Source organism: Anabrus simplex, chromosome 3 (assembly GCF_040414725.1).
Source record: "Anabrus simplex isolate iqAnaSimp1 chromosome 3, ASM4041472v1, whole genome shotgun sequence".
Lineage (NCBI taxonomy): Eukaryota > Metazoa > Arthropoda > Insecta > Orthoptera > Tettigoniidae > Anabrus > Anabrus simplex.
Window position 1 is genome coordinate 280,940,056 of NC_090267.1, and position 14,868 is coordinate 280,954,923.

At 37.4% G+C, this 14,868-nt stretch overlaps 1 protein-coding gene across 2 annotated transcripts in view; it reads left to right on the top strand.

The window, feature by feature from the left end:
* LOC136866259 (protein will die slowly) overlaps positions 1–14,868 on the top strand; it is a 184,000-nt gene that overhangs the window by 29,865 nt on the left and 139,267 nt on the right. For both annotated transcript variants that reach the window (XM_067143062.2, XM_067143063.2), the window contains exon 2: positions 5,531–5,627. In XM_067143062.2, coding sequence (XP_066999163.1) covers positions 5,531–5,627 — 97 coding nt within the window. The remainder of the gene's footprint in view (positions 1–5,530; positions 5,628–14,868) is intronic.

Sequence of the window (14,868 nt, forward strand, 5' to 3'; positions counted from 1 at the left end):
CTGTGTCAGTGTGACGTAAAGCAATTTTTTTTTTTTTTTTTTAATCACGTCAGTATAAATTTGTGGATTATCTCGAGCACAGTGTATAGTTATGAAGGATGTGGTGAAATCACATAGATGAACCAATATATTTACAGAAAATGAAGGCTGATCAAAGATTTCTCTTATTAAGAAATACTGAAGGTGGCGAACTTTTGTAAAAAACAGAGCATAGATCCAAGCAAATATGTATAGCGTTCAGAATGAAGTCATTGGGGCTGGGAAACCTTCCTGGAGATGTCATGAGATTTCTGGCCTTTCCAACGTGTTTCTTGCACAAGTGCATTGTCCACTTTCCGTTCATTCAACATCGCTGCTAGTTTGCGACTGCATCCATTAAGAGTCCCAATGTTGAGCATGGCAATGCATAACTTGGCTAGCTTCTTTAGCTGGTTCAGTGGGCGAGTTGGCCGTGTGGTTAGGGATGCGCAGCTGTGAGCTCGCATCTGTGATATAGTGGGTTCGAACCCCACTGTCGGCAGCCCTGAAGATGGTTTTGTTTCCCATTTTCACACCAGCCGAATGCTGGGGATGTATCTTAATTAAGGCCGCGGCTGCTACCTTACAATTCCTAGGCCTTTCCTGTCCCATCATCACCATAAGACCTATGTCAGTGCCATGTAAAGCAAATAGAAAAAAAATTAGCTGGTTGTGCCCTCCAACCAGTAGCCCTTGTCCATTTATCATGGCGGTCATGCGAGGCCGATGTGTGTCCTAGCATTATTCGACAAAACTTATGTAGACATGATTCGTGGGTTGCAATGGAGTTACCGACCGGCTTGTTGTCACTCTGTGTGCACCATCAAAGCCATTAGAAAGTAAGAATTGAAATCAATCACTACTGATCTGCATTTAGGGCAGTCGCCCAGGTGGCAGATACCCTATCTGTTGTCGTCCTAGCTTTATATGATTACAGAAAATTGGAAATTTATTGAACATCTCCCTTGGTAAATTATTCCAATCCCTAAAACTCCCCTTCCTAATTTGCCCCAATTTGTCCTCTTGAATTCCAGCTTTATCTTCATATTGTGATCTTTCCTACTTTTAAAGACACCACACAAACTTATTCGTCTACTGATGTCATTCCACTCCATCTCTCCACTATCAGCTTGCAACATACCACTTACAATAATAGTTAACTATTTTATATTTAATGTCCACCTTTTCAATACAAATTATAAATGATATACATTTATATTAACATTCAGTCATGAAGCAAATTACACAAATGTATTGAATAAAATAAACAATGTAACAACACAATGGTCTTAAAAACTGTATGTACAATCAATAGAATTTTAAGTTAAGGCTCGTTGAATTAAAATTAAATTAAAATTGAATTAAAAGCTTAAGCAATGGAAGACACAGTGTAGTGTCAATAATATTAAAAATGATATGTACATACCATGTGAGAAATAAGGTAATATTCAAGATTTTTATTGCACTATGTCAAGGAGATCCTTTTAATAGAGGTTCCTAAAATGTTGGATTGCCGCTCTATGTTAAAATGTTGTTTTTCATAGATATCCATAAAATGCTGGTCGCAGTTCACGCATAGAAATGTGATTGAAATTGGCTTGCCATATAAGCCACAGTCCATTCAAAGTTCAAGTGATCCGAAGCTAAGGTGTCTTCTTAAGATATCAAAATGTTTGAGTTGTGTACACAAAAGTATGTATTCAGTTCACGTGAATGCAATGCATGATGTTAGATAAGGCTCTTCTGTATAAAGAATCTTGCTTTAGGTTTGTAAAATGTTGGTGCGCTGCAATATATTAAAAGCTGCTTTTGATAGATAATCATAAAACATAGGTTGCAGTTAACGCAGAGGAGCGTAACACCCTGATCCATTTCAAATTAGGTAATTGGAAAATAATGCAGTAATTCATTGTCAGATCAATAGAACATAATCTTAAGAAGGGCTTTTTGCAATAGTCAAAATAGAATCCTATAATAAAATTGTAATTTGCAAACTATGAAAACATCAAACTGCCACCATAATATGACGTAGGAGAAAATAATCAAATGCACATGTCTAAAAGATCCTTTTTGCTGTGGAAGTGGGGAGTTCTTTACTAGACACAAAAATCTAGTATCAGGACCGTACCATGAACCAGACGTCATCACGTAGTTGCTCCAGGGAGCCGTTGTTGCCTGCTCTGCTCGGGACGGTTGTTGGTCACGTGACAAGAGAGCAGCAGACAGGCGGGTTGCATACCGTGACCGTACTATACTTGCCGCTCGGAAATGTTACCATATGAACAGCAGCTTAATAATAATTTGCAGCATAAATCATATGAGATGAACAGGACATAGATTACGGAGTATAACAGGACAAGAAAATTATTCATTGACGAAGGAAATATTCAGCAGTGTGCCATATTTCCTGAATAAATACATTTTCACGATTAACTGAAGCTTTGGGACACATACATTTACTGAAAGAAAATACAATTTATGTGATTTGTACATATTCTTTGCACTCTCATTAACATACATTTCAATATTTGTATGGCATTTATGTATATGACAACAAATTAAACACACGAAATGAAACATATCAGTGGTGTACTCCTCCTTCATGGGACCTTTGGGCTCGTTCAGATAGTAGTGTGTCAATGTTTGGTAATATCGTTTGCGTACTGGCAAGTTGCAAAACACATTTCAAGTTTTCATTGGTGAGCCTACTTCTGTACCTACAAATCTTCATTAATGAAAACATATGTTCACATAAATAAGTTGATCCGAATATACTTACAATATGAGCATTAAATGTGTACACTCTATGAAATTTCTCCTGTGGAAAACGAACATAAAATTCAGTCAAACTGTTTCTGTTTGCAAACCTATCTTTCTTTTGAGTATCGCATTGTAAGTCAATCAGGTCTAGCTGTAGTTCTGGTCTAACAGGTTTGCACATCCACTGAGAAGAAAATACTGAACACCTGCAGATCCTTTTCTAACACCTGAATATTGCAAAACCTATTCTCATAATGACATTAAAACCTCTTTATATTTTTCTAATGTTTTTCCTAAATGTGATTCCATATTTTATTACATATTACGTATTTTGCTGTGTTATTTTCTTGAACTATTAAATATTCTTCTTCCCTAGAAGGTTTGAAACTTGTTGGCGACGATGGCCTACGCTGTGCTGAAATCTCTTCCATAGTAAATGCAACATTTACCGACTAGAGTTGAACATCGTGTGGTGTGAAAATAAAGACAGAAACACGCTAGTGTCACCTCTCTTAATTTCACGCGTATCATGCCGCAATCTAACATGTCCAGAAAGTTGTGCTATACGTTTGCTCCACTGACCTGGAGTACGTACTACGTCATGCACTTCCCCTACTTGCTCGGTAAGCTGCTCTCCTACCTCGAGAGCGAGGAGCAAACGGCTCCGAAGGCATTTCACTCTCGATTGACGATGCCTGCCATGAACCACACACAAATGCATACTTTCCATCCATTCACATAATGGTGGGAAGTAAAACCCTATGCTGGCCATGCAGTGTAAAGGAAATTACTGCTGTTTGTGTGATGCATACCTTGTGGATCCATGCATACTTATTAGAAGGTAACTGTGCTTGTAAAATACCTTTTCTAAGTTACTCATGCACATAATGTGATTTTCAGTGTGTAATCCATTTCAAAATCCCCCCTCCTTTCCCTCCTCCCTCTCTGAATTTTTAAAACCACTTTCTTCATTAATTCTTTGGAAATGAGAGGAACCAGGATGTGAAAAGTCCACTTTATTTGTTAAATGATTTTGGTGGAGAGAGTAATTTTGATTTTTAGCCAGTAATCTCTTTTCATCCCCTTAATTTCTAAATCCCTATCCTTTTGAGCCCAAAAATAAAAGATAGCAACTATCATGAGAATTTTTAACTTCATACATCAAACCGTTTCAGAGAAATTGATATGCAATATTTGTTTTCAGCTTATAACATGTAGAAGATAAGATTAACCATCATTTGAAATTTCCTCTTCATACTTCAGATAGTTTTTGGAGGAATGAATATGTTTGTTTTCAGATCTTTACTTCCATTTATCCCCATAAGAGGTGGAATGTTTGAAAACCCATCTTATTTAATATTCAAGACTTAAAAGAGCAACCATTATGTGAAAATTCAAATTAGTAGGCCCTACAGTAAAGAGGATCTGAGAAATGAATATTTTGGTTTTCAAGGTTTAGCCCCCTTTTCACTCGCATAGGGGTGGAATATTTTTCTATCCCTTTCTTTGTTAGTGCCAAATATATTAGGGCAACTGCTGTGTGAAGTGTGAACATCCTACTTTTTAAGAGGTGTTGGAGATACTGTGAGTGGTATTTGACTCGTGCATTTCTCATTTTTTATAAACTTTTTTTTTTTTTTTTTTTTGGCAATTTTGCACAGCTCTTGAGTTAAAGCAAAATATCTCACTCTTATCATCATCATAGGTGCCACCTGTTCTTTTCTTTTTTAAGTTAAAGAACTAAAACGGCTGCACACTGTTTTGCATATTTGAAGACAGCAGTATACAAAGATGTGTAGTTTGTTCTTGACCTTTTATATTGCAGTGTTTGTCCTTATCTCTTTTCTGTTGTTGTACTATGCCATATTGACCTGTCTTTCTGTCCTTGTACATGTTCCTGCCCTAATCACTAGCTTCCTGAATTTTAATTTCCAAGATTTAAGTACTGTAAAGTTTGAAAGAGTAGAATGCCAAATAGGAGATACAAAATTGGAATAGCTGTGTCTTCCAAAATCAAATTAATGTGTGGCGAATATGCCACTGTGATCAACAATATATTTCTGGGAGAGGAGTGTTTAGAATAAATTATCCTAACATTGCGCTGTTTTCAGGTTAACTTTTATGGAAATAAGGGCTGGGTAGTCGTGGGATATACACTGCACAAACTGGAAGTAATAGACTGTAAGGTTGCAAAATTTCACCAGTATCAAAGATAGGAACATTGTCAGCAGTGTGTAGAGAATGAAGATATAAAAGCAAGTTTGCAGGTGAATGTGACATTAATATGAAGACATTTAATGGAGTTGTATGTATATGACCATATCGTCGTTGCCGGGACAAAACCTCCTCTACTTTTTGGAGATATACTGACCCATAGCACATACATTATGAAGAGCGAGAATGCCTTGACAATATGCACACAATATTACACCTTAGATGACGGAACCTTACCGGCCAATGTTCTTAGCTAAAATATTTCACATAGGAGGTTTTGTCCCGGCAACGATGATATGTTGATGGTAGTTTCATGTGAGGATAATTGACAAGTTAAACTTGCCAAGAAAATGTATACACGTAGTAAGGTAAGACAGAAGCAGAGCAAGCCACAGTATTATTTGTAGGTGGAGGGTTGTAAAGGGACATAGTTAATTCACAGAGGCTTGTATACTTGCTTACTGAATGCTTAAAGGTAGATTGTTCAAAGTGTCTGAGTGTGTTGCATTAATTGCTACTTCTATTTATTTGTTCGTAGAAACCAAATTACACATTGAAGTTCACTCTTGCTGGACATACGAAAGCAGTATCGTCTGTAAAGTTTAGCCCAAATGGAGAATGGCTTGCGAGTTCATGTGAGTTGTAGTTAGATTTTTCATTTATTATTCTGCTATATTCCTGTAGATCTTGAAATACTTTGCTTTCATTCACCTCAAACTGGTAACATTTGTAGTGGATCTGTTCTTTGAGTATAGTTTATTTATGCATCAAATTGTGTCCATGAATATTGTTTTACATGTAGTGCATTACTCTATTACTTGCTTCTAAGACCCTTCTTTTAATTTTTAATCCAAAAATATTATGCAAATGGTCAGAACTCCCTAATCTCTTGTGAGTGAAAACTCAAATAATCTGTAAAGTGCATCATCCTTGGAAATATGTTGTATGGCATTAATGTGTTTTAATTACAGAAGCTTTTCAGTCAAATAAATCTATAACATATACAAAGATCAGATAACTATGTTGCATGGAGTAACTTGATTTTAAAGGTCACCTTCTGAAATAAATGAACATTAAAGTTTAGGATATTTTAATTTTTGATTGAAAGCTATTCTTTCATAATTATTTTATGTTGTACTAGAAATTGCATTTAGCTATATTTAATTTGTTATCATGACTGCTGTTATTCACTCGTACCCTGCCTTCAGAATTGTCTTTTGAAGGATACGACATTATTATCCAATGCATTAAAAAAAACTGTATTTGTTCACTCACTGTTTCAGTGTCTCAAAGGAACACTTCATCAGTCCAGAGTATCCTTTGAAAAATCTTTCCGTTGGCAAAGGATGGTTTTGCACCTTTCACTGTTAGTGCAGACTGGAAATCCAATTGATGTATCTCTTCTTCTTCTTCTTCTTCTTCTTCTTCTTCTTCTTCTTCTTCTTCTTCTTCTTCTTCTTCTTCTTCTTGCATTCCGGTCGTCTAAGGACCATGTTACAATTTCAATTCTTCCTCCTTAGTTGTTCTTTCCTTTTCTTCCAGTATTCTTTCATTGTTTCACTGTGCTTTATTTTCCTCTCTTCAGTCCACTTTGTGCCTGTTTTCTTTTCCTTCCTCCCGTGGAATCCTTCCATTTGTAAGACTTTCTTCCTAAAAATCTTTCTTTCCAATAATTCTTCTTCTTGAATGTTGTTCCTTTCCAGGTCTTTCTTGACTTCTTGAACCCAGGTGGTAGTTGATTTATTTTTCCCAAAGGTACTTGAAGATTCGTTTAGTTAGTTTGTTATCATCCATTCTGTAAATGTGTCCAAGAAATAGCAATCTCCTTTTTCTTATTGTTTCTGATATGTTTTCTATGTTCTGGTAAATTTCATTGTTACTTCTTAATTTCCAAAACTCTGCAATTCTTAGAGGACCTAATATTTTCCTTATAATTCTTCTTTCTGATATTTCTAATTTATCAAGCTTGTAGTTCAGTGCTAGACATTCGCTGGCATAAAGGCATTCTGGTTTCACTACGGTGTTGTAGTGCTTTATTTTAAGTTTTCTTGATAAGCACTTTTTGTTGTAAGTATTCTTAGTTATACCGTATGCTCTTTCCATCTTTTGTATCCTTTCCTCTTTTATTTTATTTATTATCTTTTATTTTAATGTTTTGTCATTGTGACCAGTTGAAATTACTGCTTCTGCTATGAGACTCCCAGACATTGACCCCTTATTTCCCTTCCACAGTAACAAACTTCTCACCTCATTCTCTCTCTGAGATGCATTGAACCATCCCTTTAGAAGCCGTAGCTTTCCTTTTGAAAACAGTTTTATTGCTGAAAATACAAGGCCTAGTTGTTTTTTACAAATACTCTCCAAGTTCTTCTGTTATGTTTTCTTGGTGAGTCACTGGGTATTTTAATATAAAAATCTGAGCATATTTGCTGATATGAAAGCAAGCTTGCTTGCTTGCTTACTTACTTACTTACTTACTTACTTACTTATGTACCATTTCATTGCCCGGTTTGCGTCATGAACAGGAGTTACATTACTAACACTTGCCATGCATCACGGGAGAATGACAAAAATTATATGATGAAAGAGTATATTACAAAGAAAATATGCAAATATAACAAGTCAAGTAGGCCATGAATTAAAATTACGACGATCAGACCTAATGAATCCATGCAACCGTGAGTAAAAAGATCGGATTGTTGTCCCGTGTTGAAAAAAAAGGAATCACTTGAAAAAAAAATTAACAACGGAACGAAATTACAGGCAAAATTTAGTACACAAGGAAAGAAGAAATCGAAGTCGGAGAAAAGAAATGCTGATAATATAATTACGACAATATATAAAACGTGAAGAAATTCTCGCCAAACCTTAAAATACGAATTGAAAATATCGGACTTGAAAGAAGAATAAGGAAAGGGGATAGTGGGTTCGATCCCCACTGTCGGCAGCCCTGAAGATGGTTTTCCGTGGTTTCCCATTTTCACACCAGGCAAATGCTGGGGCTGTACCTTAATTAAGGCCACGGCCGCTTCCTTCCCACTCCTAGCCCTTCCCTGTTCCATCGTCGCCGTAAGACCTATCTGTGTCGGTGCGACGTAAAACAACTAGCTTCCAACTGCCAAATTTACCCACATCATTCGCTCATTTACGTGCCTACCAGAAACTATTTTGCGTGCATTGGTATTCGTGATAAACAGCCCTACCCCATACTCTGCCCTTCCCTTTCTAACACCCATCAAGTTCACTTTATAATCTACCATATCTTCCTCGTTATCTCTCCTTACCCGAATATCACTTATTCCTAGCACATCCATATGCATCCTCTTTGCTGACTCAGCCAGTTCTATTTTCTTTCTTCCATAAGCCCCATTGATATTGATAACTCCCCATCAAATTCCATTTCGTTCGCCAGTTTGTTTTCAAAGGGTCTCTTGCCTGTCAAATGGGAGTGGGACTTCATTACTCCCATAGGTCCGAGGCTTGCTTAAAATGTTCTGAGCTCGGTAAATTCATGAAGCAGGATGCTACCCTACTTACACATAGTCCAAGTGTGGATCTCTCCTCTAACGGGTTAGGGACCATGGTGGATTGTATGGTCGTAGCCATCTGAGCACAAAGAGGGCCATGACTCAGAATATGTCCAAGATGCCCACTCCTATTCCATAGCAACTGGTATCCCAACCCTCAGGACCACTTACTAGGCCACTCAGCCGTTGCCCATGGTTCACAAACTAGGGCGTGACTACAGTACCCCACAGTACCCCACACCATGAACCATATTAATGTACAAAAAGGATTGAATGGTTGTTGTCAACCACCAAATTACAGCATCCAGTCACGGAAGACCAACTTCTAGACAGTGTTGAACATCTGGTTGAAGAACTGAAAAGACCGAACCCTTTTACCAATGGCAAGCCAGGCAGAAAGTGGTATTTATCCTCTTTCAAAAGACACCCTGAACTAAATGAGAGAACAACACTAAATATCACTGCTTCAAGGAAAAATGTTACTGAAGCATAATTATATATCTGGTTTTCTGATTTAACTGAGAATAATCTCTTTCACATCACAAATGATGATCCAACATGCCTATTTAATTCCAACAAGTGTGGGTTTTGTACAGTGTGAGCAAAAATGACAAAAAGAGAAAATTTAACATTTATAGTGGCGGCCAGTGCAGCTCAGTAAGAGAAAATTCCAAGTCATTTGCTGATAGTACCGCAAAAACTTGAGGTGTTGGCAAGTCAGAGATTGGCTGGATGTGTAGTGCAACTTTCTTCGAGTTCATATGCATTTTTTGCATGGTTGAAAGAAAATAAATTGCAATGCACCATCTTCCTGTTCATTAATGGGCATGTGTCACACATAACACCATACCTGTCACAGTTCTGTTCTGAAAATGGGATAGGTATTAATTGCACTGTACCCGAACCCATTTAATGCAACCCATGGATTTATCAGGTTTTTTTTTCAGTAAAGCTAGCATGGGAGAAGTGTGTTAGAAAGTGGCATAATTCAAACCCAGGGAGCAAACTTGAGAAATAAAACTTCTGTCCTGTTCTCAGTGAAGCACTAAAATCCTTTACAGAAGAAACTGTAAAAATTGCATTCTGAGCAAGTAGTATTTGTCTGTTCTATATAGAAAATGTCGACTTCAATAAGATAGCTTTCAGGGACCTGAATGAGCCTGTACCAACACCCCCCACAGGTTAACCTACATGATGGTTTGAAATTTTTTAAATCAGCAATATCTAAATGGTTCATGGTATGGGTTACTGTAATCATGTCCTAGTTCATGAACCATGGGCAATGGCTGAGTGGCCTAGTAAGTGGTTCTGAGAGTCTGGATACCAGTTACTATGGTGGGCATTTCAGACATATTCTGAGTCATGGCCCTCCTTGTATTCAAGTGGCTAAGACTTCTACCACCACTGAGATGTTACTTGATTACAGTCACTGAGTGACTTTAGAGAACTCTTCTTTGGGAGGTCTTGATTATTAATTAAGCAATGTAGTACTTGAGGGAATGCTTCTAATTGTGTCCATTTGACTACCTGTTTCTCTGCTTTACAAGTTTCTTGTATTTCTAATGAACCCTTTTTCCTTTCTAGCGGCTTGAGTTTGCAATTATAAATGAATCTTTGACAATATGCTACTATATGGCATAATTGAAATTGAAATAATAAATGAAGAGGTTCAACCTATTCAATACAAAAGAACAAGAAATGCAGTGATTACATTCTTATTTAATAATAAGTAGAAGTGGTACTGGTTTCGACCCTAGTCCAGGTCATCATCAGCCAATTAAAACATAAAAAACAATGCATAGGAAAAAGAAAATAAAAGATCAAGTTCACTCCGTATCAGTAGAAGAAGCATTATAAAAATGATGGGGGTAGACACTGTAAAATTCAGAAGCAGTAAAATGTAAGTCACTTAAAAGAAACAGTACGTAATTTTCTGAACGGCAGTATGGCACACGCAGTATTAGGCAAAGTCTTATAACGTTTATGGAAAGCAGCGAACGGTTAAATGAGCTAGCTTGTATACACTGTCAGGCACAAAGTCATAACACAATCGAACACATATGAAGATCCATAATCGTGCTGAAGCTAAAGATGAGTAGATCAATTGAAGTAACTTGCCAGCTCCCGGTGATCAGCGCGATATATTCAACATCAGGCACTGTGGTTTCAAACGCCAACGTAAAATGAAGAATAACTTAATGATCCAGTATTTGCTTCGGGAATGTAAGTATATATAGATACATATAATATAATTCAATATAATTGAATAAGTAATTGTGATCCTGTAGAATTTTTGGAACAGTTGACATGAAAAAAACAATTGTGAAGAGAAAAAAGTATAGTAAAAAGCGCAATACCGGATTTGCCTTCGTGTTCAATGCCTTGGTTTTGTTATGATTTAAAAGCATATATGATTGGGAACGCTCAGTTAAAAATTTCAAGAAATCATCCAATGTTGGCATCTTTTCTAGAGTGTTGCCTTTCACCCTTTCCTGCCAGTCTCTTTGCTCAATGAAATCCAGCTGCTTTTTTGCTAGATGAATAACCAATGTATCCCAATATTTTACTGGTTGCTTCATTGCTTTTAATGAAGCCATGTGAGTTTGAATATGAAATTGTAGTTGCCTGAGTGATTCAGATTTGTTCTCTTTAAAAACTGTAGGAAACTTGAAAAGTTCCTAGATGTGTCTCGTTTATCATCATTTGATTATCATAGGTATCTACAAACAAGTTCCACGCACTTGTGTGGTTTTCTTCTGAAATGGTAAAACCTTGAATGACTTTGCGTGCCTCGCCCTGCAGAAGACCGACCTGATACTGATATTTTTGGATATTTGTTAGTTGAGTATCATTATGAATGGTTGACTCAAAACTGTTCTTAAAAAGCAACCATTTTGTGAATTCGCCGTTAAATTCCAGTAATTTAATTTCTGATAATTTCTGTATTCTTCTGTGATTTTGTGGAACTTCCTGTTGATGAGTGGCGTTATTTACTGCCGTGTTCATTTGAGCTAGCAAATTATTTTGAACATCCTCTGCTTCATCTATTGTCATATGCAGTTGTGTAACTGCGCTGAAATAAAGAGATTCAAATAGCTCTCGCTCTCCCTCATATTTCTCTTGAAACTGTAGTGCAGCTATTTCATCATTGATCTCTGTTTCCTCTATTTTCATTTGTACTTCTTCAAAAGAATTCCATAACTCTTCACATTTTTTTAAATTCTAACCATCGCCTCTGATTTTGACATGTCAGCTGTAATCGGCTTTGTTCAAAGGGATCGTATGGCTGAATTGAGGTTATATGACAAAGGAATTTGGATCTTTTTTATGACAGGAGGATCAATGGACTTCAGTTATTATTTTCTCATTATTATTATTATGTTGATCACTGCATGTTTATATTACGAACATGCACTAAGGGAAAGAGGCTAGAATCTAAGGCCGCTATTAGCCGTGGGCGACTAGTGGATATAAGTACCGGGCGATCAGTGGTGCAACTTGTGAATACTTGCTCGGTTCATACCGGGGAATAGTGAGTTGAGAGAATGGCGTCCTACGAAGAACTTCCTCTTCTTGATCTTCTATTAAAAAGGAAAAACCGAAGGGTTAGGAAAGTGCGGAAACATCCTATATTTGTTTCTCGGCTGACTAGAGAATTATATTATACATTGACGATCTAAATGAGGATGACAGTAAATTTTTCAATTACCTGCGCATGTCAAAGTCGTCATTCTGCGAACTGCTTGGCCACATAAAAGAAGAAATAACGGGAAACGACATAGGACTAAACAAGTGTTTCCCAGTTGAGCTGTAATTCACTAATATAGCCGTATAATGGATCAATGGTACTTGTAAATGTAAACGATTATAGAATTTATATGGGCATTACATACTGTATTTCCATATAAGAGTAGTAAATGTTTTATAACACTCACACACCGGGCGAGTTGGCTGTGCGGTTAGGAGCGCGCAGCTGTGAGCATCCATATGAGAGATAGTGGGTTCGAATAACACTGTCAGCAGCCCTGAAGATAGTTTTCCGTGGTTTCCCATTTTCACACCAGGCAAATTCTGGGGCTGTACCTTAATAAAGGCCACGGCCGCTTCCTTCCAACTCTTGACCCTTTCCTATCCCCTCATCTCCATAAGACCTATCTGTAAAGCCACTAGCAAAAAAAATTATAATACTCACCTAGAGTATTCTTCTCGCCTATGGGTTTTGCTTCGAATTCTGGAATAAAGTTCTTTAAAATGCTGTTCCAAGAATTCAGTGTTTTTATTTTGTCAGTATAAGCTTCATTTCTGGAATCCCAAATGACCGGTTTTCATTCTACCTGAAAAATGGTCTTCAGTATCTATTTGACTTTCAAATAATTTTGCCATCTCCTTCATTTGCTGTTGTACTTTATTTGATCTCTCCATGTTCAATAAATAAACTGTCACAATAAGTAAAATATTCACTCTACTACAGCACGAGACCAAACATAATGGTTAGGTGGATCGCTGTCTCAATTGCGTTCCATCGTCCACATTATGTCAAGCTGGTGTGAGAACACGAACTTGAGTGACGTTTCCGTATGCGCGGGGAGGTACATCGGGCGACTTGTTGCACCACTAGTCGCCCACGGCTAATAGGCTACATTTACTGCAATGCCCCATCATGCAGTTGAGCAACTAAAAGTCACCAGAGCAGTTGCCGGCTCAGATGACAGTCGGCAACTAGTTGCTCAGTTGCGCCACTAGTCGCCCACAGCTAATAGGCTCCATTTGATCCAATGGTCCGTGACTCGCGAGAGCAACTGGTTGCACCACGAGTCACCCACGGCTAATAGCGGCCTAAGAGTACCGTATATACTATAGCTAGGATGGTGTATATGTCAAAGAGACTCACGGTCTCACGGAGATTCTTGCATTGAGCGGTGATAAGAATGTAAATCTTGAAATCTTGTCTTTACTTCTTTGTATATACGTAACATCGTATCGTACTTGCCTGATTACTGATTTCTGCTGCACTCCGTTGAAGTTGTTGGCCTCAGCGGTCTGATTTTCATTATGAACGAGAATGCAATATCCGTGAATGATTCCACGAATTCGAGATGTGTTGTAATTTTACTCCGCTGCTTAACCTCAATTGCGACGCATTATTTTCACTTCTGCATTTCACTTTTCATGATCTTGCTTGTATTGAACATCTCAGGTTATTGAGAGCTGTGCTGTTGGGCACCAATGTTTGTTTTTGATTTTGAAGTAAAGGAACCTGGTGCCTTCAATACTTTATTGAATTTGATATGTCTTAATGATGCGATATCACAACTTGATGACAGACATTACTGTTGCATGCATAACAATTTTCAACAATACAAAATCATCTGACCAATCGGTAATAGGCTTGGAAAGTGCCAACTTCAATTAATGAAATACATTTGCAAAAATTAAAAGTCTCTTCATAACACACAGTCTTATAGGAAGGTTAATGCGAAACAGTCCTGTAAAATAAGTTCAGTCTTTGCGAAATGAAATTCCTAAGTCACTTCTTGATGGTTTAAAACATAAATCATCTAAGCTTTTCCCATTCAACACATTATGAAGCCGACTCTATCACTCTTTATTACTGTTTGTAAAATTAGTCACTATCAATAACTCGAAATAATTCACCTCCTTCAATCTCGCACGAAGTTAGAGTTTGAAGATCGCACTTTTAACACTTGGAAAATTTTACTGTATATTCACGTCTGGTCAACGGCACTCGGCCAGACATAGTAATGATCTCGAGTACAACTTCCACAGCTGACCCGCGTGACGTGGCAGCTGGGACACACACAACTGCAACTCATACTACACTGAATTCTACAGAGCCAGCACGCTTCTTTTATATGCATGAGTCGGACTGCGATGTTTCAAATACAAGATTCTTCAATCTTCAATAACTCGGCTATTCTTTCGCCAATTCCCTTGAAATCTGGTACATTATTATCTGTTATAAGGATCTACATGATGACATGGTTAAACTTTTGATCAGACATTCCATTCTGGAGATAATGAAATAGAAGCGATGGAATGTTCGATTGTGATGTCACTTGGCCTTGGCTGGTTCCCTGCAGCAAGCAATCACCTGCCCCGCTGTCACATCCACTGCCGGAGCGCTCAGAGGTCCTTTTAAATCATAGTAGATGGGTGTTAGCGCGAGTTGCGTTAGAAATACTTTGACGGCGAATGTCGACAAGGCATTCCCGATTCAGTACAAAAATAACAAACTGGATACAAAAGCAAAATTGAGAAATAAATAACAATTATTTAATCTATTATGTAAGAATAATAATAAAATATGAACACTAAAAAGAAGAATAGG